Source organism: Molossus molossus, unplaced genomic scaffold (assembly GCF_014108415.1).
Source record: "Molossus molossus isolate mMolMol1 unplaced genomic scaffold, mMolMol1.p scaffold_m16_p_26, whole genome shotgun sequence".
Taxonomy (NCBI): domain Eukaryota; kingdom Metazoa; phylum Chordata; class Mammalia; order Chiroptera; family Molossidae; genus Molossus; species Molossus molossus.
In genome coordinates, this window is record NW_023425362.1 from 2,660,879 (window position 1) to 2,685,608 (window position 24,730).

At 61.4% G+C, this 24,730-nt stretch overlaps 1 protein-coding gene across 1 annotated transcript in view; it reads right to left on the reverse strand.

Annotated features, from left to right (window-relative positions):
• Positions 1–9,038, reverse strand: part of GRAMD4 (GRAM domain containing 4) — a 66,149-nt gene extending 57,111 nt beyond the window's left edge. The window contains exon 1 of the mRNA XM_036278242.1: positions 8,993–9,038. Within this exon, the coding sequence (XP_036134135.1) occupies positions 8,993–9,021 (29 nt within the window). The 5' untranslated portion in view covers positions 9,022–9,038. The remainder of the gene's footprint in view (positions 1–8,992) is intronic.
• Positions 9,039–24,730: the final 15,692 nt, after the last annotated feature.

The window sequence follows — 24,730 nt, forward strand, 5'->3', positions numbered from 1 at the left end:
CAGCCGTCCCAGAGAAGGGAACCGTCTCCAGGCCCACAGATGCCTGTGCCCCTCACGTGGGACCCACTAGACACACACCCAACCCAGAAAGCAGGAGGAACGCGGTGTGGCCCGGCGAGGACCTGGGCCAGGGCACCCAACTGGGGGCGGGGAGCAGGGAGCCCGGCCGGCAGGCTGCAGCAGGCTGGCCCCACCTCAGCCCCGAGAGCCTCGCATCCCGGGGAAAGCCACCCAGGATGACGGCCCCCATCCAGCCCAGCCCCCACTCACCCGGCTCAGCCCCCATCTCGGGGAGGCCCCAGCCCCACAGCAGAGAGAAAAGGGCTTCTGGGATGCCCAGCCAGGAGGGTGCAGGCAGCCACAGGTCCCATGGTACCCCCGACATGGTCTGGAGCCCGGTCCTGGCTCCATCAGGGGTGTGGGCGCCCACTGTCTGGGTCTCCAGGAGCGCTGGAGAGGAGACGATCTTTGGTAAGCTGACCTCCAAGACCCCACACCAGCCGGAACTGGTCCTGGGGAGTGTAGCCTGGTGGCCTGGGACCTCACTGGTCCTGGCTGCCCCTCCTCTCACCCCCAGAGGTGCCCCCTCACCCCAGGCCGGGTCAGGCCCCTGTCGCACAGCCCCCACCTCTCCCACCCTCTGGTCCAGGCCCCCTCCCACCACACACCTCATTCGTGTTCACTGCTGTCCAGCACCCCGCACAGCGCAGGTCCTCGTTACAAAGGCGACAAGACATAGAAATCGGCACAGGGCGCCCACACACGCTGCCAAAAGCACGTGGGCAGGCGGGTGGAGCAGAGGTCTTCCAGGCAGTGGCCTGGGTGCTGCACCCAGAGCCCTCCCAGGTCCGCAGCAGAAGTTTGCCCAAGACGGAGAAAACAAAACGGCTCCTCTCAGATCCCAGAACTCTGCGTGGAAAACAGCACTACGGTTGCGTGTACACGGCCGGCTACGGCAGACAGCGCACCTCCCCCCGTGCACAGGTGGTACGGTCAGCACCTCCCCACGTGCAGAGATGGTACCTCTCCACGCGTGTAGAGATGGCACAGTCAGCACCTCCCCACCCGTGTAGAGCTGATACGGTCAGCACACCCCCATGCACAGAGATAGTACAGCCAGCGCCCCACCCCCACCCCACCCCCCCGCGCGCGGAAATGGTACAGTCAGCACCGTGGGGCAGAGCACAGGAGCCCAGGCACTGAAGGGCCCACTGAGTCCCATTCCAGCCTCCTTTCCACCGTCCCCACATCATTTTCTCTCAAGAGAGACAGGAACACAAAGGGTCACCAGCCGTCCCTGCACCCTCGGAGCCTGCCCAGGCCGGCGCTCCTTTCTCCCAAGCAAGCCCAGCAAACCCCACACCTGCAGACAGCGGGGCCCACGTGCAGCGCAGTGAGGGAGACGCGGGCTTGGCCGCTGGTGCCCCCTGCGGCTCTGCACAGCCGCTCTTCCTCCAAAGGTGCCCCCACCCAACCGCCCCTGCCAGGATCCGACTCAGGCGGGTCTGCTCTCCCAAGGGTCCCTCCGCGGCCTTTCTCTCCGAGCCCACCCAGGCCAGGCCTCCGGGGTGTGTTCAAGTCAGCGCCACTTGCAGACTTCAAAGGGTATCAAGTGTGTGCCCATCCCCGCAGGCCTGGCTGCCCAGGCTCAGGGGGACCCGGTATGCTCTTTGCCTCCCCTGCGGGTCTGGGACCTTCCCAGGGGGGGGTGGCGCCCAGCCTCTGCAGGGTCCTACAGAGGACCCTCCCAGCTCCCAGGCTCCTGGAGAAGGAACTACCCATGGGCGCCGCACTCACCCCCGAAGCCACCTCCCTCGGCCGGGATGCCCGCCCTGTCCTCTCCACAGCGACACTGGACTGAACAGGAAGAGGTGGGTGCAGAGGGCCCGATTTCTCTGGCAGGAAGGGAATGTTAGTGATCAGCCAGGGGAGGTGGCCGAGGACCCACGTGGCGGGGACTAGATGGTGACCCCATCACCAGGAAGAACTCTCGCTGGAAGTAGGCACAGGTGGTCCCACACAGCAGTGACGTGTGTGTGCCCCCTTCTGTCACTGAGATGGTCCAGAGCGCGACGCCCCAGCAGCATCAAGCGCACCCAGCACCCAGACCTTGGCTTTTTTTTTTTATCCTCACCCGAGGACATTTTTCCATTTTTTGTTCAGATAAAGCGGGAGGGAGAGATAGGAAGAGAGAGAGAGAGAAACATCGACGTGAAGGGACACATCGAGTGGCTGCTACCCGCACGACCAACCAGGGCCGGGGACAATCTGCAACCGAGGTACGTGCCCTTAGCGGGAACCGAACCCCGGTCTCTCTGTACCGCAGGCCGACGCTCCAACCGCTGAGCCAAACCGGTCAGGGCCAGACCTTGGCTTCTAAAACCACTCTGCAGGGAAGGAACCAGGCTCCCGGGCACCCGGCTGATTCTGGGGCCGGGCAGAGACCCCCCAGGTGAGCCCCGAGCACCTCGGGGCCAGACCGTGACACGTGCCCCCTCACCCCACCTGGCCGGAGGGGGGTGGCGGGAGAGCCTCCCGATGGCCGAAGCGGGGACAGGCGGGCAGTGGAGCCCAGTGTGAGTCCACGTACATGACGAGGTAACGACGGGGGAAGAGACGCATCTCCAGGCAGAAGATTCCGTCACCCTGATGGACGCTCCACCCTCAGGGGGCGGACGGTACCCTCCACCCTCCCGTCTGGGCTGTGCGTGGTGACCGCCTCCAGGGAGAACAGTGTGGACGAGGGGCGGGGGCCGTGGAACAGCCCGACACACACACCTCGGCCAGAGGCCAAGGCCGACACCACCGTGATGGGTCAGGCTGAGGGCACGTGCCCCTGGCAGGACGTGACAAGAAGGCCCTGTACCTCCATGTCCTCCTCCCACGCCCAGGACCCCGGTCCAACCCCAAGGAAAACATCCAAATTCCAACCGACATATTTCAGTTGTCCAAACAAATTCCAATGGAGGAGGGCCCTGCAATGCACCTAAACTCCTCAGGACTGTCAAGGTCATCAAAAGAAGAGTCTGGGAAACTGTCCCAGCCCAGAGGTGCCTACGGATACGCCAAGGGATCTTGAGAAAGAAAAATGACATCAGGTGAAAAGGAAGGAAATCTAAATAAAATATGGACTTTTCTCCGTTAATAATGTATCAATAGCGGTTCGTGAATTGTAACAATGTTCCACACAAACAGGAAGATGTTAGTAATGGGAGAAACTGGGGGAAGGGGCGGGTAGGTAGATGGAAACCCCAGCGTACTTGTAACTTCTCAGTTAATCTAACACTGTTCTAAAAAATAGTCTATTATCTTTAAAAAAAATAAACAACCAGGCGTGCACCCTGTGCAAGGTGGGGGGCGGGGGCAGGGCGGGTGGGGCTCCAGGCTCACTCAGCAGCTCTGCCCGAGCAGTGGCCACCCACAGCCACACCCAGGCCTGCCCTGGCGCACACAGTGAAGTGATACACTTAACAGGAAAATAATGGAGGAACAGGACTGTGAGGCAGTCAGCGACAAGGGGGCTTCACTCCCTCCCTACCCCTACACCTGCAACAACTCACTCCCCACACACTTGCCACTGTCCCCAGGAGGCCAGCCAGGGGTCAGATGACGAGCAGGGCTCCTGCCCTGCTGGAGCTCACAAGGCAGACAGGTAAACAGAGAGCCACACACAGGGAGACCAGCACAGGCGCCCTCACCCTGTGAACGTGAGAAGGCCAGGAAGGCTTCCTGGAGGAGGTGACCTGAGCACACACAGTTCACACAAACGGCCACTGAACATGAGAGGGGACACCTGCAATGGCTCAGGGGTCCCTGCACACAGTGGGTGAACATCAAGAGTTCCTGGGTGGCATGCAGGCTGTTCTGAACTCTGACCCCTGGAACCTGGTGAGGCCAAGCACCCCACTTAGACACATACTAAAGGTGGTCCAGGGCCACGTGGTTCGGGGGAGAAGGGCCACACTTCAGAAGAGGCACAAAGCACAACTCTGTCATACACACTGCCACCAGATGAAAACGCATCCCACTGAGTGGGAAAAACGGCCCCCAAAAGGCCTCCCGTTCTGTGATTCCTTCCCGTGAAATGTCCAGGAGAGGCAGACCCAGCGACGGGACGGAGACATGGCTGAGGCCCGAGCGGCCGCTGAAGGGCCCGGTCTCCTCGGGGGGATGGAAATGTTCTCTATTAGACCGGAGAGCGCACAACTTCACTAGTACGCTAAGTCAGAGGATTGCACACTTTCGACGGGTAGATTGTATGGTGTGACTTATCCCTCAGTGAAGACGTTAAAGAACACACACCTCTCACTGCCCACCCGTGCCCTCCCCACCCACAACCCGGCTCAGCGGCCCATGCCCCCCAGCCAGGCCCCCAGGGCCGAGGGAGGCGCCCAGGCTGCGCTCCAGGCCCCCTGCAGGGAGATCTTCCACTCACTCACTCACTCACTCACTCACTCGTTCCCCGAATGTGCACGGAGCTCCTACTCGGCATGAGAAGTGCTCCGGGCCTCCAGGGAGGGCACAGCGGGGTGGGCACAGCGGAGAGACGTGAGGAGATCCTTCTCGGGGTGGGTGCTCACAGAAGGTGCCCGCCAGGGGAAGGCACAGAGAAGTGGCAGACGGGTCTGCCGTCTCACCCACACAGAGCGGGTGGGGCTGGGACAGGAAACCACGTCTCTGTCCCGGGCTGGTATCTGGGGCGCAGGCGGGGGTCAGACTCCCTGTCCCACGCACTCACCCACCCAGACGGCTCCAGCCGTCTCCACTGAATATGGGAACCCACCAGAGAGGGGAGAGCTGTTTCCCCAGGCCCCCAACCCCTGCAGCCCTCCAAGTTAGCTTTTGGTAACTCCCACCCCAGCTTAACTTGGGTTTGGTGACCTCAAGGGGTGCGGGGTAGAACTGCCCTTCCCCTCATTCTCAAGGGACAGGTAACAACTCAGAGCATAGTGCTTCCGAGCCCCCACTTCACAGAGGAGAGCTCCGTGCAGGGCCGGTGTCATGAACTTTCCAGAAACCTCACCCCTAGACAACCACAGCGGCTCCCCCCAACACCAGCCAGGGCAGGGGGGACCCACCCCACCCCACCCCTTCCTCCTGCTTCCGGGCAAGCACAGGCTGGTGCCACCTCCCAGCTCTGGCTTCTGCGTCCCAGACCAAGCTGCAGTTTCCAGGTGGCTGAAGTGAGGCCCAGAGAGGTTAAGCGGCTGGCTCACGAACACAGCGGCAGGGCCGAGAGTTTTCTCCACCTAAACCCCGGAACACAGAACCCACGTGAGGCACAGAGACGGGGGTTCAAACCTGGCTGTCACTCACCAGCCTGTGGCTTAACGTCCCTGGGCTTGGCTTCCTCCGGGGTGAGGGGCTCATGGCACCTGCCTCCGGGCTACACAACCCAACACCGGGTGGCGGGTGGCGGGTGGCGGGTGGCGAGAAGCTGCCGGCCAGGCCCTCTGCGGTCACTGTGAAAGCAGACAGGCTCGGCATTCCTTTCAAAAGCCCCCGACGCTGACCTTTACGAAGGGGTTGCTCGGGAGATGGCCCAGCCTTTGGGGCCAAACAACCCCAGTTCCAACCCCAGCTCCAACCCCAGCTCTGCTACTTTACTAACGGGGGCTTTGGCAAGCTGCCCGTCTCCCGGTGCCTCAGTCTCTTCAAGTGCAGAGTGGGGTGAGAGTGTAGTCGTGGGGACCGCGGGGGACGGTGCAGGAGAAGCCCAGCGCCGCGTGCCAGGCCGTGCTGTGACTTCTGGTACTGCTACTGATGCTTCCGAGAGGCCGCGCTCCCGCGTGCCGGGGTCACGGCAGGGGCGCGATCACAGCATAATCACAACCCTGCCTGTACCCCACATGCCACACACCAGCCCTCCGAGGGCAGTCATCAGGCTGAATTACGCCCCACGTCTCCGCCCAGCCCCCGGAACAGGCCACGGGCAGACGCCAGAGATTGTCTCTGATCAGGGGACCTCACTCTCCTCCTCCACCTGTCTGTAGGTGCCGTGGGGGCACCTTGACATTCTCAAGTTCCCCGGTTCCAAGCAGGGACACCCAGCGCTGGGTGGTGCATTGGCGACTCTGTGCACCTTCAGGGACCCAGGCCTCCTCCCACATCCACAGGACTGGACTGAACTCACCTCGTCGGCAGGGGTGTCTAGACTCTGCCCGGGACACAGACCCAACAAGAGCTCCCATGGCTATGCCACCAACAGACCGGAACCCACGGCCAGGCCGAAGAGCCCCGAGCCAGCGCTGTCTCCCCAGGACAAAGGCCTTGCAGAGGTCACATCCGCCCGCGTCTGGGCCAAGCAGCAGGAGGTGCTTCCCGGGCCAGGACACCTGTACCCCTCCTACTGCTCCCTTCTCCCAGCCCACGGCTCGTTCCCCCAACTCATTTGTCACTTCTTGGAGCGCAGGGACACTCTGCCCCCGCCGGGCAGCGAACACCCTCAGCTCTTGACAGAAACGGTCTCCGCTACTCTTTAACAACAGATGCACCGGCCGCCTCCCAGGGGAGGAGGAGGAATTCAGAGGCGGGGAGTCTGGCCCCTCGGCCGCCACCCGTGTCCTCCTCCCCACCCCGCACCAGCGGGCACTATGGAAACGCTCAAGTCCCCGCCTTGGCCACTAGGCAGGAGCCCCCCAACCCAGACACACGGAGGACCAGGCACCTGAGACGAGGGAAATCGGCCTAGCTCCCCAAGGAGGGCAATGCCCCCCAAACAGCTCCTGGCTGGAGCAAGGCCAGTCCAGGATGGGAACTCCATTCCCTCACACAGCTTGGCTAGATCAGCGGCCGCAGGGAAACCCCCAAACCACGAAGCAGAAGGAGCTGGAAGGGGTTCACTGGGGCCCATGAGATGCCAGGGTACCCATGGCACAGCCACTAACATGGGCCACACTGTGGACAAGTCAGGGGCCCCCTTTCTTTGGTCACATGGGTGCCATCGAGACGCGGCCTGGGTGTGGTGCCGCCGCCTGTCACACTGGGGCACGGTCAGTCTGTTACACAGGGCAATGGGCTCAGGCCCGCAGCCGCCCCTGGCAGCCGGCACTGGAATCTAACACTCGCTCCCCCTGAGCCTGACCACTCTTCTGACCTACCCCACAGCACGCACGGTGATTCGGGAAAACGGCCTGACCCTCCTCCTGGCTCCTGGCTGAAGGGGGGCCCGGGAGAGGGAGGAAAGCGGAGGTCACAGGCGCTGGCGACCGATACCCCCCCTCCAGGATGACGTCGGCAGAGTGGAGGGTTCAGAGAGGGGCCTGGCAGGCCAGCAGTTTGGAGACAGACAACCTGGTTCTTCCTTCATGAGGGCCCCCGCCCACGCTGGGAAAGACCGAGCCACGGCCAGGGCCGAGCTGACCACGGCTGAGAGTCCCCACGCGCGTCGAGGAAACGCCTTTCCTGAGTGCAGGCGAGCAGACATCACGGGGCAGACATGCCCGTGCCCAAGCCGCCCTGCTGGGACTGCCGAGGTCCCACAACCCATCAGCCAGGGCGGATAAAGGACCCCCACCGCCCCATCCCCAGGTGTAAGCCAGCAACCCCAGCACTGTCCAGACTGGGGTGGCGGGGGGCAGCAGCGGGGTTCACAGCCCCTGACCCAGCATCACACCTGCTGCAGAAGCGTCAACTTCATGCTGTAGGCAGGGAGGCCCCTTACCCGGGCCAGGCAGAGGGTTTTCAGGGGAGTCTGCAGTAGGAAGGAGGAGCAGGTTTAGTGAGGCCCCCCATCCAAGGTGTCCCCGATACCAACTGTGGGATGTGGGCAGGGGCAAGAATGGAACACACTCACCCAGCCAGACTGCGTGTCCACTGCCTCGGAGGAGCAGAGTCACAGAAACAATGGCTGCCCAGGGGCAAAGGGCACTTCCAACCTGGCCAGGGTGTTTGATCCCTGCCCTGGGTGTTCCCAGTGAGTGGGAACCTGTATCACCTCATCTAAACCTCTCATCAGGCCCCCTTCCCGCTTCCTGGGGGAAACTGAGGTACAGGGCAGCTCAATGCCTTCTTGCCCAAGGTCAGAGCAGGTGCCGAAGAGGCCAAGCCTCCCAATTCCTCTCTTAACTACAGCCCAGCCCTGCCCTTGGGTCCTGGGAGGCACCGCTGGAAAACAACCCCCGGGGCTGGACTGGCGGGTGTGGGAGAGGCTCCGAACTCCGGATCTGCTGCCCCACCCACACCAGGAAGGCAAGGAGGGAACCCCATGCTGCAAAAGGTGTCCCTCAAACACAATCGACCCTGCCTCTGGAAAGGAAGGGCTGCTGGATGGACCCAGTTTCCAGGGGGTTCCCCCAACCAGGGCTCCAGCCCTGGGGATTGCTGCTCCTCTTGCCACAGAGCCTGGGGGGGGGGGGGGGGTGCGCGCCCACCCATCTCTGGCTCTCCTCTCCCTGACAGGGCCGGCTCTGGGCAGGTGAGGGCACAGGGTCAGGGCGCAGGCTGGGGCTACCGCTGCAGCCCACCCCAGCTCCTGCACACAGGCCTGGGCCCGGCAAGCCCCACTAGCAAAACCGCCCCAAACAAAGGGAGAGGAGGCTGCACACAGAGGGGTGCAGGGAGTGGGCGAAGGCCCACAACTTTTTGGCGGGGTCGTCTCAGAGGTCGCAGGGCCCGGAGGCTCCCTCCTCTGCTGGGCCCTCAGAGTGGGTCGGGAAGGCGACATGCCCGAGCCCACGCCCCCGTCTGGCTTCGGCGACCCCTCGCCCCTCAACCACCACCCGGCCAGGATCCCGCGCCCCCGCAACGTCTTCCGTCCCTGGTGGGCCCGGCAGAGCGCAGACCGGGAGGCGCCGGGACGCGCGCCCAGCCCGTGCGGACCCGGGGGCGTGTGTGCGGGGCGCGCCCGCGCGGGGCCCTGGTCGCAGGCCGCGGCTCTGGGCGCGGGGGAGAACGTGGCCGAGCGCGTCGGGTCGCGGCCCGGCTGCCCAGGGCCGGGAGCGTGTCCGCCTCTCCGTCGAGGTCCGTGTGGGCGTCCGCGCGCGCCGCTTACCCTGAGCGGAGATCGGGGCCAACTCTCATCCACTCGCCGTCGCGGCGCCCCCCTCACCGGCCAGCCGGCCGCGCTGCACCTGCCGCCCGCCCGGGAGCCCAGCGGCGCCGGGGAGCGCGGAGGAGGCGGCCCCGCGGGTCCCGGCCACGAGCGCGGAGGCGGCGGCGCCAGGTCGCGCGCTCGCGTCCCGCTGCGCGGAGTCTGCGCGCCCCCGGCCCGGCCTGCGCAGCCGCCGCCCCGCCCCGCGCGCCGCCACCTGCCCCCCAGCGCGCCGCACAGCCCCGCCCACGCCGCGCCTTAAAGGAGCCGCCCCACCCCGTGCACCGCCCCCACCCCCTCCCCTCCCAGCGCGGCCGGCTCCGGGACCCGCGGGGGCGCGCCTACCCTAGAGGTTCCGCGCGCTCGCGCAGGTGCGGTCACGCGGCGTAGCCTTTGTTTGGGTGGCCCACGTGCGTCCCCGCCACTCGCACCCACGTGCACGCGCGGCGGCTCCAGCCGGCCTGCCTGCCATTCGCGGTCACCGCCACGCGGTCCCGCGCTTCCAGCTCGGCCGAGGCCTCAGGCACAGCCACGCACAAGCACGCACGCGGCCCGCCCGCTGGACACCCCATCCGAGGCGCCGGGACCACAGCTGCTTGGCAGTGGTCGTATGGGAGGGCGAAGATTCGGGAATGAGCTCAGTGCCCGCCAAGGGGGCCAGGGACCTCAGGGGTCAGGGACGCCTGGCCAGGCCTGCTATGGTCCACCCGGTGGCCAGGGGTGGAGACATTCAGACAGCCTGGGATCCTTGCTGCGACTGTGCCCGGAGCACCGACCTCCAGTGGGACTAGTTGGTCCCCCAAGCCCCGCTCACCTCTGGGCCCGCAAGGAAGCCAGGGTTCTCACTGAGAGTCCGCACCCCACCCCTAACTTCGCAGGGAAGCGGGTGGGACCTGCACAGTCCTCACCTTGCCCCCTGCCCCCAGCTTCTCCGGCTGCCCACCTTCTGCGGGGTCACCTCCAGGCACACCGGGCCTGCTCCTGCTTCAGGCTGTGCTGCTCCCTGAGTGACCTCTCTCCGCTCCAAGGTCCACACAGCTCCACTCTCACCCTCCTTTCTCTTGAGGTCCACCCTGACCAATCCGCCCCAAAATTGCTCGATACCGCCCTGGCCCGTGCGCTCCGTGGTTAGAGCGTTGGCCCATGCACCAAAGGGTCCCAGGTTCGATCTCGATCAAAGGCACGTACCTTGGTTGCAGGTTAGATCCTGCAGGCAGGCAGGCAATGTGTCCTCTCGCATAGATGGCTCTCTCCCCCCGCCCTCCCCCTACTCTCTGAAAAATCAATGGAAAAAAATCTCAGGTGAGGATTAACAACAACAACAAAAATTGCTCCATATCCACCCCTCCTCCCCTCCTCTCTGGCTTTATTTTTCTTCCTGGCACCGAGACTTCATCATACCCTGTGGTAGGCAGAATCAAGTCCCCCCAAGATGTCCATGCCCTGATCGCCAGACCCTGGGAGTATGTTACCTTACTTGACAGACGGGACTTGGCAGATGTGACTGGGTTGAGGACCTAGACATGGAAGGTTATCCTAGGTTGTCCAGCTGGGTCCAATGTCATCATAAAGATCCCCCATGTCATTACCAAGGGAGGCAGGAGGGGCAGCATTTGAGATGTGGCTGTGGAACCGGAGGTCAGACAGAGCTAGAGCTGAAGAGGCTGCACTGCTGGCCTTGAACCTGGAGGAAGAGGCTACAAGCCAAGGCCTCTAGAAGCTGGAGAAGATGGGAAATGAATTCCCCTCAAGAATGTCCAGAAGGCACTAGCCCTGCTAACCCGACTCCAGGATTTCGACCTCCGGAGCTGTAAGAGAATAAAGGTGTTATTTCACAGCACGATGTTTGTGACAATTCATGACGGTAGGAAACGCACACGTTCTTTCTAATGCTCTAATTTATTCTGCGCATTTTCTGTCTCCCAACTGGCACCTCAGCTCCCTGGGGCAGGAGCAGTTCCTGCCTCCTTCCTGCCGGCTCCTCAGCACCGAGAGCAGTGCCTTGCCCCGGGTTGCATGCAGACATGTCAAATGCCCGTTTCTAACCTCAGGGCCTTTGCACAGGCTGCGGACCCTGCCTGGAGTGCTCTCCCTCACCCTTCACTGGAGCCAGCTGGGCACCTGAATAGCCAGCCTGGGCTCTCTGCCTCCTTCCATCCCAGCACCAAGACCAGTGGGGTGGCCTTCACCTCTAAACCTGTCTCTCCCACCAACCCATATTCTGCCTGAGGGCAGGGGCCACATTTGACCCCAGCCCACATTTGATCCAGCGTCCCAGCCCAGGGCCACAGCAAGTACTCAGTATACTGTCCGCTCTGTAAACCCAGGGACAGTGGTTCTTCTCTGGCCATCTCACCACTTTCTGCTCTTCTCGGGCACACCCATGCTTAAGTGCCCCCTCTTCCAGGAAGCCTTCCCAGACCGCCCCTTTCCTCTGAGCTCCCATAGAGCCGTTCTGTCCATCCTAGACTCAGAAGAGTCTGTCTGTCCACAGGCCCCTCCCAGCCAGGGCCCACTGCCAGGGGGGCCTCCTCATTCATCCTGGGCCTGGACCACCGCCTCTCTTCCTCCCCTTCCTCTTGTCTCCCCCACCCGCCACCCCACCCTTTGGACTTGGGCACTGGCCTCAGAGCTGTTGCCCCACCGTGGATTCTGAGCACTGGCCACAGCCCTTAGACCTCTCAGGGACCTGCTCTCTCCCCACCAGCTGCAGGCCCAGGCTGTTCCCACCTTTGGCCACCCCACCTAACCCCTGAGCCTCGGTCCCCTTGTCTGTGGAGTGAAGAGGTGAGATGCCCACCACTGGGCTGGGGCTGTGGTCTGTCCCAGGGCCCGCGCGGTTCTCACAGAGGAGGTGGCGCAGCCTGTAGGGGAGGCCAAGGGCACGCAGGGCTCTGGAGTAGGGCCAGTGCCTGCCCGCTGTCAGGGCGGAGGCCTGCTGGTCCTCTGCGTCCGTGTAAACTGGCACGCCTGCACTCCACGACCTGGGAGCACCTGGCACACGGTAGGCACTCAGCAAACGTGCTACTACTGAGAGACCGAAGGACACCCAGAAACATCATCCCCATATTTCCTTGGCGTTAAAATGCCATCGGAAAGATGTTCCAAGTCAAGAACAGCTTTTCAGGAAAAACCGAGCCACCCACCGCTGCCTCGGCCGCTCTCCGTGCTGCAGGTGCATCCGCTTCTCAGGAAGGGTGAGGTGGAACAGGTGAGCGCCTCCTGGTGGAGGAGGCATGGAGCCGAGGGCCTTCCCCGCTGTGGCCGGGGAGGCTGTGCTCTCTGCAGAGTGGGACTCCTCGGCAGGGCTCAGCTGGGCTCCAGGGAGGCCGCAGAGCACAGACCCCTACCCTGCAGGTCTGGGGCAGGGGCTTGGGGCGCAAACTTTCCCTTCTGGCTTCTGAGCCTGGCGGAGTACGCCACCTCGTGGCCACAGGCAGAAGTGCAGGGGCCTTCACCACAGCCCCTGGGCCAGCCCTTTGAAGACTTTCCAGTCCCTGCCCCCTGCCCAATCCTGGTGCCCTGGCAGGCCAGGTGCGGGCACCACTTAGGTCCACGTGGGCGGGATCCCCTTCCTTAGCAGACCTGCCTCTGCTCCCCTGGGGAGGGGACCGGGACCTGGCCACTGCTGGCCTGGATCCAGGCTCTGGGTCTTACCTGCTGTGACCCCGTGAGTCCCTCCACCTCTCTTCAGTTTCCCTAGTTTGCAGAGTGCAGGGCGGGGACCTCCTTCCCTCTCACCCCTCACCCGCTCCACAGCCATGCAGAGGCAGCCAGCGGTCAGACCTGGCCCTCATTGACCTTATGGTGGGCAGAAGGCCTGTGTGGCCCCCCTGCCCACGTGGTCAGCGGGGCTGGGGGAGCAAAGGACTGGCTGCCCAGCCCGGGGCTGGGGCTGTTGGAGGAGGGCGGGCCTGGCAGGGGCCAGAGGGAGGATGTCATGGGGGTGGACAGCTCTCTGTGTCCTTGGGCCCCAGGGTCTGAGTGGGTGTGGTGTGGTGGGTGAGGGGAAGACGGGGGCTGGTGAGCCGAGGTGGCGGGGTGGGGGAGCCCAGAGGGTTGTGACAGCAGGCTGGACACCGCACACAAGTTATGATAGAAAAAGAGAGTAAGACAGAGGACTGTGATCCCATGGACCAGCTCTGCCCAATAGAACTTTCTAGAGTGATGGAAATACCCTATACCTTTGCAGCCCAATGCAGTAGCCCCACAAGGTTGCTGAGCGCTTGAAATGTGGTTGGTGCCCACGAGAAACGGAGCGTGTGATTGTTTCATGTTAATCAGCTCAGGTATAATGGCCGCAGGTGGCGGTGGTCCTGCGGTGTGGACAGCTCGCCACGGAAGCGGCCGCGCGTCAGACAGACTTGCCCGCCAAACGCGTGAGGCCGGAGGCATGAAGGAAATCCTAGGAATCACGAAAGAACCACATGATTCAGAATTAGAAAAACTCTGAAAATAGAGGAAAGGAAATTTCAGAGTGGCAGGGATCAGGGAATAACTGCAGAGAAAAACAAAACTCACCCCAGAAACGAGGACAGAGCTGAAGGGGACACAGGAAGGGACAGACACACAGACAACGCCTCAAGGTCAACAGAGGATGGAAGACAGGAGATGTTCTTTAAGCAGAAAGAAATGAGAGATAACAAGGATGGCGAGAGGGCAGGACTCGTGCAGAAGGACGGGGAAGCTCCCCCATACGGCTCATCAGAGCGAATTTTAAAACGAACAAACCACCTCCAAGTCACGTCCTGGAAGAGCAGATGCCACGGGAGGGACACGGGCCTCGAATGACAAACGCTGAGACAGAGGTATGTGAAACTATTGAACTTTAAAGGAAAAGAAAAGAAGCCCTTTGGACACCCTCGTTTAAAAAAGAAAAATCTCACAAGAAAAAATACCAGACAGTCGACCGCGGCTTCTCACCAGAAGACACATGCCGAACAGCCAAGAAAAGACCATGCGAGCCCAGGATGTCCCGCCGGGCAGAGCGACCCCAAGGCTGTGGGGAAGCGGTTCCTGTTCGGGGCTGTGGCCCCCAGGAGCCTTTCCCGAACTGCATCGACAGGAGGACGACCCTCGGGAATGAACATGAGGGGGAGACCGCTGGACAAGGACGTGCCGGGCAGAAGAGCACTTCGTCCCCGGGGGGGAAACCCACCGAGACCACGTGGACACGGGGGAAGAATGCGGAGCGTGTGAAATGGGACCAGCTTGCCATTTACCTTAGGGGTGTTCACTGGACATAAAGATATGACTTCGAATCGGATGCTGGGCCCTGGCCGGCGTGGCTCAATTGGTTGAGCATCCTCCTGTGCACAGAGAGGTGACCAGTTCCACTCCCGGGCAGGGCAGGGCTCATGCCTGGTTGCGGCCAGATCCCCAGTAGGGAGCTGGATCCCCAGTAGGGGGCGTGCTGGAGCAGCTGATGTTAAGATATTAGGTCTCACACCCTTGTTTCTCTCTTCTCCCTTCCTCTCTCTCTCAATAAGCTAGTCTTAAAAAAAAAAAAATTAGATTCTGGGGGGAGGGGAGGAATAAAAGTCACCAGCTAATATCATTATGGCTCCTGCTCCAGTGGTTCTCAACCTGCGGGTCGCCACCCCTTTGGGGGTCGAACGACCCTTTCACAGGGGTCGCCTAAGACATAACAGGAGCAAAATTACAGTTATGAAGTAGCAACGGGAATAACGTTAGGGTTGGGGGTCGCCACAACATGAGGACCTGGATGAAAGGGTCGCGGCATCAGGAAGGTTGAGAACCACTGTGCTAGGCAGTCAAGGGGCAACTGGAGAAAAAGGGAGGGAGGGAGGGGACAGGAGAGAGAGAGGAAGGAGAGAGGGGTAGAGAGGGAGAAGGCAGGCAGGCGATGGACCAAGGATAGTGAATAAAGGTATTAATATATCAGTACAACGTATGTGAGGATATAATAAAAAGAGAAACCCAGAGTAAATGAAACAGGCTCCCTAGGGAAAGACCATCACTCCTCTTAAAAAGTGAGGGATACCAATTTGTTTCTGTATGTTCTTAAAAATGTAGAGGATAATTCAGACATTTAAAAAGTAGCGACCTCAAAGAAGAGTGAAACCCGGTAGAGAGCACCTCTTTGAAGAGTACCTCTTCGTAGATGAACTAGGGAAACAAAGTTAATGTTCAAAATCCTGAAAACAAAAAATGAAATGAAACAAAATAACCGAATCGCACATTTTGGAGGGGGCAGCACCACACAGAGCTGCTCCCAGTGACCGTAAAACACAGGAATTTGCTCCTCTCCCGCGACTACAAGCCAAGGACAAAGAGAAGCGCAAACAATGTAACTCTGCTCAGTGATCATGCTGGGCTCCTGCTGGCGTTTCGCTGAGGTTGCTGGGCACGCCCGTGGGATAAAGCACGTGGGAAACTATTTCTCCACATTCAGCGGGAACAGGGTCTTTAGTTCAGGAAACAGGAGACACAGGGCAATGAGTTTAAAATGCTTTAGTCCCGGACAGGAATTGTCAATGTTGATCTGCAGTGTATTTCCTTGAAAACATATGTTTGGCCCTGGCCGGTTCAGCTCAGCGGTTAGAGCATCAGCCTGCGGTCCAGAGAGACCCGGGTTCGGTTCCTGCTAAGGGCAGGTACCTCGGTTGCAGTTTGTCCCCGGCCCTGGTTGTTTCGCGCGGGTGGCAGCCACTCGATGTGTCCCTTTCACGTCGATGTTTCTCTCTCTCTTCCTCCCATTCTATCTGGACAAAAAATGAGAAAGTGTCCTCGGGTGAAGAGAAAAAGGAAGGAAGGAAGGAAGGAAAGAAGGAAGGAAGGAAGGAAGGAAGGAAGGAAGGAAGGAAGGAAGGAAGGAAGGAAGGAGGGAAGGAGGGAGGGAGGGAGGGAGGGGAGGGAGGGAGGGAGGGAGGGAGGGAGGGAAGGGAGGAAGGAGGGAAGGGAGGAAGGAAGGAAGGAAGGAAGGAAGGAAGGAAGGAAGGAAACATATGTTTGGCCCTGGCTGGTTTAGCTCAGCGGTTAGAGTGTCGGCCCTTGGACCAAAGAGTCTCGGGTTTGATTCCGGTCAAGGGCACGTACCTCAGTTTCGGTTCAGTCCCCGGCCCTGGTCAGGGTCATGCGGGAGGCAACCAATCAATGTGTCCCTCTCACATCGATGTCTCTCTCTCTCTCTCTCTCTCCCTCCCTCCCTCCCTCCCTCCCTTCCACTCTCTCTAAAAATTAATGGAAAAAATATCCTCGGGCGAGGATTAACCACAACCACAAAAGCCAGAAGCTCTCAAAGGCCACTGGGGTCGTGTCAAATGACCCGCGTATCGCAGAACCGCGTCCCGCTGAGCAGGACGACTGGAGCACCAACAGGGTTATGACTGCGGTGGGTGGAAGACATCAGCTTGAATCCACACTCCAGAAGGACGCCATGAAGTTCACGGTGACAGGACACCAGGGAATCAACTCACTGTTCTGAGGCTTGTACAAAGCAGGAGGACTCCGCGGGGACCCTTCCGTCCCTGCAGGAGCCGGAGCAGGCGCCGCACACCTGCCGAGGGCGCCTCCTCTTTCGGGAATTCCAGCCAGTGGACGAAGGGGCAGTGACCGAATCTGAACAGCGTAGTTTTGCCCCTCCTGGCGGATGAAGGGTTCAGGGCAAGGATGGGCAATGACCACCAGGGGCCGGCCCTCACCCACAACACGACATCGTGGTCACTCCTCGTGGAAAACTCACCTGCACCCATGAAGTCGTCTGCCCAGAAATATGGAACCTGACAGATCCCCATATGGTGGTCACTGCGCCCCCCCCAGCTATTACATTTACATTGACCATGTCTCCTGCAGGGCCCCAAGAAGGCCTGCCGCCCTGGACACCCCAGGCCAGAGCTTCATTCGAGGGAAGCGGGTGGGGGGTCCGAGCCCTGCCCCACAGCCAGCCCTGGCGCTGCCCAGCCAGCCTCTATCCACACAGGCTGACCCCATCGGCCAACAGCCCTGAGCACACCCACAGACCACAGGCTCAGCTTCCCCTGCTCAAGGAGGCCCGTGGGCAGAACTGTCCCTGCGCGAAGGGAGGGGGCCCGGCCCGGCTCTGCCCCTGTGGGGAAACCGTGCCTGGTAAACCCACGAGTGACCTTCGAGATCCGAGGCCCCGGGCTCGCTCCTGTGTTCAAGACGGAGGAGGGTCTGGCCACTGGCTGCCTGGCCTCCCTGGTCCTCGGGGCCCTCACTGCTCACGTCGGGCGGTGGGGTGCGGTGGCCCAGCGCCACACGCACAGACTCGAGGGGACTGCCTGGCTCTGCTGCCTCCAGGCGGTGTGACTGTGAACAAGTCGCCCAGCCTCTCTGTCTGTTTCCTCGTCTGGTAAGTAGGAAAGGAACAGAGCATACCTCCCAGGGTCGTTAGGAGGAGCCAGTGAGGTAGCATTTATAGAGCATTTAAAACGGTGCCTGGCTCAGGGTGGACGCGACGTAACTGGAACCTGGAAATTTCATCCAACTGTGCATTATTCATTTGGCGTCGGGGTTCCTGCCAGGTCCCGGCGGCGCCCCCGGCTGACAGGGGTGGACCAAAGGAAAATACAACGCGCACACAAGTAACTGCATGCTAGGGCAGCCTGGGGCTGGGGGTCTGCGGGGGTCCCGGGTTCACAGGGACACGAGAGGCAGGAAGGGACACTTCTGCCTGGGGTGGGCAAGGAAAGCTTCTTGGAGGAGGGGATTTAAGCTGGGCCTGGAGCTTCCGGTGGGCAGCGGCAGGCGGGAGAGGGACCGTGGGAGCTGAGAGCCCCCCCACACGGCTCTCCTCACACACCTCAGCCTAATCCAGAGGCTGGGGGTCCCCACAGCACGTGACTCATGAGGCAAGACCCCTGGGGCCTGACCTGCCTCACCCCTGGGCAGTTCTCCGAGGTTCACGCCCTGCAGGGAGCAGCCCCTGCCAAGGCGCACGGCCGTCATGTGCTGCTGAGAGCCAGCCTGGGGGCTGGGGCAGCCTGGGCAGAGACTGCACCCAGGCAGGCAGCCGGTGCCGCTGCAGCCGCCAGGCCCCCCGCTCCCCGGCTCCCCGTGGCGCGGCCGTCAGGCCTGGCCCGGCTGTCACCTCTGCTGGGAGGCATGCCTGCCCTCTGGCCGGGCCAGGGTTCCCCTGGGGTCTCTGGCCTTGGGGCCTCCCTGCGTGACAAGGTGGAGGAGGGAGTTACAGTACAGAAGCGCCGAGGGCAGCTCTGGCGGAAGAGGAGACGCAGTCACACAGGTAACCGCCGAGCCCAGGGCGTTCTTCAGGCCGGCTGGAGCCAGGCGGGAGCACGCTGCCCCCTTCTGCGCTGCTTCCTCTCGGGGCAGTTCCAGGCCAGCACTCTCCCGTCCGCGGCCCTGGCAGAAGCAGAGACTTCCTCTGCCCGCTTGTTCTAGAAACGCTTTCAGAGTGGGGCCTCACTGGCTGGGGTGGACCAGGCTGAAGTCTCCTGGTAACCCTGAAACATGAAGCTGGGGTGAGCTCCGCATGGACCGCATGGCCTGAGCGTGGGAGGGGGGAAGGGGTACAGATAGCGGTCAAAGGCGGAGTGAGCTGGCCAGGCAGCAACACCACTGGCTCACTGCAGCTGGCTCCCCACCAGACCACCTGCTACTCAGGCAGGAAGAGTGTCTGAAGCACCTGTGCCCCAGCGTCGCCCTGCACAAGGCCGGCAACAGAACAAGGGCTCTGCCCACTGGGTTCCTCAGGGCCTTGGCACCTGCTGTTCTCTCTGCCTGGAACAGCCGGGTCCCTCCCTCCCTCCTCCAATTAGTACCTCCTCATCCTGCAGGTCTGCGCTTCTAATTAGGTGCCCGTTAGACTCTCTCACACTGGCCTCCTGGCCCCTTACCTCTCTTCATATTTTCTGTCTTCCTTACCTTTCTATGCTGATCCTGGAAAATTTCTTCAGATCTGTGCTCCAATTCACTGATTCTCTCTTCAGCTGTTTCACTTGTGCCGTTGAAAGTTTCGACAGTTATATTTTCATTTGTAAAAGTGCTACTTGGTTGTTTTCCAACTTGGTCTGATGTTTTCCCTCTAACAGACTCTTGTTCCTTTTTTATTTTCTCCCTATTCCATCTTTGATCACTTTATCTATTTCAAACATTCAAATATCTGAAGTTTGGGGGTGGCTAAATCTTTGTTATTTCTATTGACTCTTGCCTCGTGATGGCCTGTTTCCCTGTGTCCGTCATGTGTTATTGAGTTTATATTTGGTCGAGCGTCATCTCTAGGAATCGTGAAGGCCCTAGTCTGGATGCTTTCCTCCAGATAGGATTACTGTTTGTGTCTGACAGTCACACGGAGGTACTCCCAGTCTGGGACTGCTCATTTGACTCCTTGACTTAGGATTCCTGTCCCAGAGGTGATTACGCTCCAGCACTGCAGGCTGTCAAGTCTCGAGGGAAATTATTCTTGTTACTATGTGTTTTTTGACCTGGGGCCCTGGGGAAGACACCCAAATTTCCCAGGAGGCTCCCTCTGCCGGCAGGCAGATTTAGCTGGGACCACGCTCTCCCTAAAAGGGGCTCCTACTTAGCGGATCTCAGCTCAAAGTGGGAGTCTGGGGCTCCCTCCCCCTCTCCACGCTGTGGCCCGCGCTGTCTCTCAGGAGCACCCAGGGAAATGCTTGTACTTACCCATCTGGTTCCAGCTGCTCCGTTGGTTTGTGTCTTTCTCATGACCTTGGCAAGGCCATGGACTTATGTGGGTAGCAATACCCAGCACCTGGCAGCGTTCCGGCGTTTGGGGGGATTCGATCACCGTCAGAAGTCAAGTCACATCCTCAGCTCATTCTGGGTGTCGTGTCCTTGGCCTCTGCGCAGCTGTCCCCTTGCTCCTGAGTGGTACTTAGAGAGCTGGGTGCCATGCTTGTGGCTCACCCCGGGCATGGGGCCCTGGCCTGCTTCCTCAGCTCCCCGCTGCCACAGGTCTGTCCGGGGCAACTGGAGGCCTACAGCGAGGAGACGTCTCCCTGGGGACCCCGTGCCAGCCAGTGGGGATGCAGGGAGCAAGGTGGGGACTGTGTCTGTGCTGGGGGCCCTGGGGGGACACTGTGCATGTTAGTGGCGGGAAGAGGCCTGGAATGGTCCCTCCAGGGTGGACACCAGCTAGAAAACAGCCACCTTCCCCGAGTTTTGGCAGCACGGATGTGACCTCACTGAGCTCCTCGGAAGCTGAAAGCACCCCTCTGACCGTGACAGAAACCCACCCCCGAGACAGCCTGGCTCGTGCCCGAGGGCGCCCAGCCCCACGCCGCCTCCCTCTCCTCCGGACACACTCAGTCCCACACTGCCCACGTCACCTGTCCCAGCCCAGCCCAGCTCTGCCTGTGTCCCTGGGGCTCTGTCCTAGGAGGTGCCGCTCCCTGGAGGCAGGCTCCTGCCCCCCTCTGGCCTCCCCTCTGTCCCAGGCCCGCCGCTCTGCTTGGTGCCACTCATGGTAAGGGCTGGTCTTGGCCACCAGGCATCATCCTTGTGGGGGGCACAGCTCCGCAGGACGGTGACAGCAGTGACGGATGAATGACGGGCAGTGGGACGCAGGAGAAGCAGCAGCCTGGCCTGCCCGGAGGGGAGGAGGCGGTGGGCCTGCAGGGGAGCTGGCCCGGTGGGCAGGGGCCTGAGAGGCCCTGAGACGCGGAGCCAGGAAGAGCCTTCAGCAGCTGCCTCTGGGGAGATGTGTAAGGGGGAACCTGGACCCCATTTCTGAGCCCTCTGGCTGGAGGGGCCAGGTGTCACTCTGGAGCTGCAGGCAGCCTCCCGGGCTGGGTCCGCCAGGACCGTTTGTGAAGGGAGGTGGAGCCCACGCAGACCGTGCCGGTGCGTGGGGTGTGGGGTGTGGCAGCTGCACATGGCCACGGAAACACCACCCCACACCTGGGTTTCGAATGGCATTTCAGTGCTGTTTCTCCTGGTGCCTGGACCTGCCTCTGTGCTGCCCGCCGTCCCGTGAGGATGTGCGGCGGGCACGGCCGAGCAGAGGGGCAGCAGTTCCCCAGGCCCGGGAGGTGCCGATGGAGTTGGGTTTCTCAGACCCCCTATTATTTCCTAGAAGAGCCCAGATTTGTTACCATGTGCATTCTCCGTGCAGAAATGCAGAGGCGACCTGGGTTCAAACTAAAGCCCAGGGGGCGGGGCCGGCGCTGTGCCGAGCCTGCGCCGCCGGCTGCCCTCGCCTCGTGCCACGCCTGACCGCAGTGGACCTCTGGAAGAAGGCCCGCCTTCCCGGAGCTCACACTGTGATGTCGGCCAGTCACGGGACAGGCCATGGACTTCTTAATTCTGTCCCTGCAGGAGCCTAGGTCAGTAGTGGCCTGGGGCCCAGTAGCAAGCTGTATGTGTTTGTGTGTGTGTATTTGTATGTGTATACTTATGTGTGTGTGTTTGTGTGTATACTTGTGTGTATTTGTATGTGTACTTATGTGTATATATTTGTATGTGTATACTTGTGTGTGTGTATACTTGTGTGTATTTGTATGTGTACTTATGTGTATATATTTGTATGTGTATACTTGTGTGTGTATATTTGGGTGTATGCTTGTGTGTACTTGTATGTATATTCGTGCACATGTGTTTGTGTATTTGTGCATGTGTGTTTGTATTTGAGTGTGTTTGTGTATGTGTGTGTTTGTGCTCATGATGGGGGGGTCCGGTGACTGCTGCTGTGCCCTCCCTCTGTGCACACACCAGCCCTCTGGGTCCTCCCCCGCTGGGTGCCCCCCTCCGGCACTAGGCTGTGGCTCAGGAACTGCAAGGGGGTGCAAAGACGGACCTGGGTGCACCCTGGCCCCTCTGGTTATGGCTGCTGGTCCTCAGGCACAGTCAGGATGCTAAGCGTCCTCCTCCGCCAAAGGACACCATCACCTTCGCCTCCTGGGTGGGAGTGGGGGCTGCGGGCCGCCTCGGTTCCCCGGACGGCAGCTCCCCCGCCTTCCCTGTGGGAAACCGGAGTTAGACCAGGCTGGAGACAGCTCCTCCGGTCCCGTGGTGAGCGGGGTGGGACCCTCAGGCTCGGCCAGGGCTGTCTGCGAAGCTCTGCGCGGTGTCCCGGGCTCTGGGGCGGGAGCAGGGAAGGCTCTGACCCAGCTGCCGCTGCGTGACCCTTGGCACGCGGCCCGCCTCTCTGAGCCCCTTTCCACATGGTGAAGCTCTCCACCAGGCGGTTCCCTCCGTGGTGATGGAGCTGGGCAATGGCAGGTTCTCCGTGAAGATCAGCAAAAGCCGAATCGGACGCCTTTCGCCCCCTCCCCTGAGGAAGAAGCACAGAGGTTCACGCACCCCGGGACACGCGGCTGGAAGGGCAGACCCGGAACTTGATCCAGGCTGCTCCTGCCCTCCAGCTGTCCACCCACCACAGCAGAGCTGGCCTCCTGCGAGCGACACTGCACCAATGAGCAAGGTGCTAGTCAAAGGAATGACTCTCAAATGCTGAATTTCTGCCTATGAAAAACGAGAGCAGAACTCTCGGGACTGGCTGCCTCGGGGCATGGAGACTCCTCCCCACTCCAAGGAAACTCCGGGCTGGGACTTGGGGACGACTGTCCTTTCGCCTGCCCTGGCCTGGTGCCCCATGCCTCATGCAGGGGGGACACCCTGCAGGGCGGAAGGCAGCATCTACACTCGTGCTCTCTGGGCACTGCCTCACGGGGGCACGCAGATGGAGGTCAGGCTGCTGATCGGACAACCTTAAGATGAGAGAGGATCACCCGGCCGGTGTGGCCCAGTGCTTGAGTGTCGACCCTGCACCCAGAGGTCGCCGGTTCGATTCCCGGTCAGGGCACATGCACAGGTTGTGGGCCCGATCCCCAGTAGGGGGCGTGCAGGAGGCGGTCAGTCAATGTTCTCTCTCATCCATGTTTCTATCTCTCCCTCCCTCTCCCTTCCTCTCTCTCTAAAATCAATAAAGAAAAAAAAAAAAAAGACGTGGAGGGTCCCGGGTCGCCTGGTGGATCCATCCAGTGTAGTCAGGGGGGGCTCTAACAGTGGAAGCAGGTGGCAGAGGACCAGCCTCGGGGTGCTGGCTTCGGAGGTGGAGGGCTGGGCCCCCGGCCAAGGCACGTGTGCGCCCCGAGAGGCAGGCAGGGCAAGGCTGTGCTGCGGACCTGGTACTTCCGACGGTGTGAGCCGTGTTGGACTCCCAGCCTCGACACCCTGGGATAAAAGACCTGGGGTTTCTAGGCCACTAAGTGTGGGGGCTGTTGCTACATCGGCCCCCAGAAAGGACCTCAGCCCACTTCCCGGAGGTGAGGACGGAGGCCCTGAGAAGACAAGGGACGTGCCCAGCCCACAGGCGGTGGCCCGGCCAGGCCTCCCGCCTGGCCGCCTGCTCCGTCCTGCCCGCTCTCCTGCTCGCGGGGGTGCCGAGTCCACAGCAGATCCCACCGTGGGTTCCGCGGAGGTGAGGGCGCTGAAGGAAGCCAGCCAGTTTTCTGGTGCAAATGACTGAATTTGGGGGATGGGGAAACAGGTACCTTGAGTCACGCAAAACATCCAATTAACCAAATTTGACAGCAGTTGGAACTTGCAGAAACCACACGCTCTGCCAACAGCCCTCCTTGTCCTCGTCCCTGACGTGCCGTGGATGGCAGCTGGCTCTGCAGAGCCTCAGATTTCGCGGGCACCCAGGACTCACCCCTCCCGCTCCCAGCTTCTGCAGCCCGGAGGCCGGCCAGGGGGCAGCGGCCTGTCTGCAGCGCCACCTCCGTTCCGCTGGGTCAGGGCACGGTCTGCAGCCCCCACCCCAGGCCTGACTCACCCCAGCCCTGTGAGGGCCTCGCTCTCCCAGCAGGGTGGTCGCCCGGCTCCCTGCTGCCTGGCCCGAGCCAGTGCCAGGCAATAGGGCTGTCCTGCACCCCTAGGTGACTCCCAGAGCCCCCACCCCTGGACCTCAGGCCAGCTGACCCCCACGAGGAGGGGACGAGGTCCTTAGCTCTCCCTGGGAAGGCTGGCAACCAGGAGCCCCTTGGTGCTGGGGGTCCTCAGGGCTGGAACCTCTTGCTTGGAAGCCACGGGGCTCAGAGGTACTTCGTCTCAGTCACCAGATGTTCCCCTGGTCCCAGAATTTGGGACTCCCTTCCGGGCCAGGTGGCCCTGCCCCCAGGCCCTGGCTGAAGAACAGAAGTGGGCCCTGCAGGCTCAGGGGCAGGCTTCTTGGGGGGTGGGCTGCCCTGTGCCCCGCGTCCTCCCCCAGCAGCCTGGATTCGCTGGCTCCCTGCCCCGGGGTCCAGGCAGCTGCCCCTCCCCACTGCCTCTGCCACCAGGGCCAGCGGGCCTGTGCTCTGTTCCCAACACATTTCGGTGGTGGCAGCCGGACTCCGGTGTTGAGTGTCGCAAAGGGGAGAGGACAGTGGACATTCCAACAACCGTGAAAACAGCGACGGTCATCCAGCCATTGCTCACTGGAGCTGGGCCTTGCGGTGTAATCTCTCGCCCCGCACCCACTCTGTCCCCCAGAGGGGGACACTGAGGTCCCTCCCGGAAGGGGGCCTCCCTGGGTGAGGCAGAGGGACGAGGTGGAGGGACAGGGTTGGCTCTCAGGCTTTGTGACCCTGGCGCAGAGAAATCCTTCTGTTTTTATTATTATCATTTAATCCTCGTATTTTTCCATTGATTTTTAGAGACTGGGAAGGAGGGAAGGGGGAGAGAGAGAAACATTGATGTGAGAGACACATCGATTGATTGCCTCCCGCATGACGCTGACCAGGGCCAGGG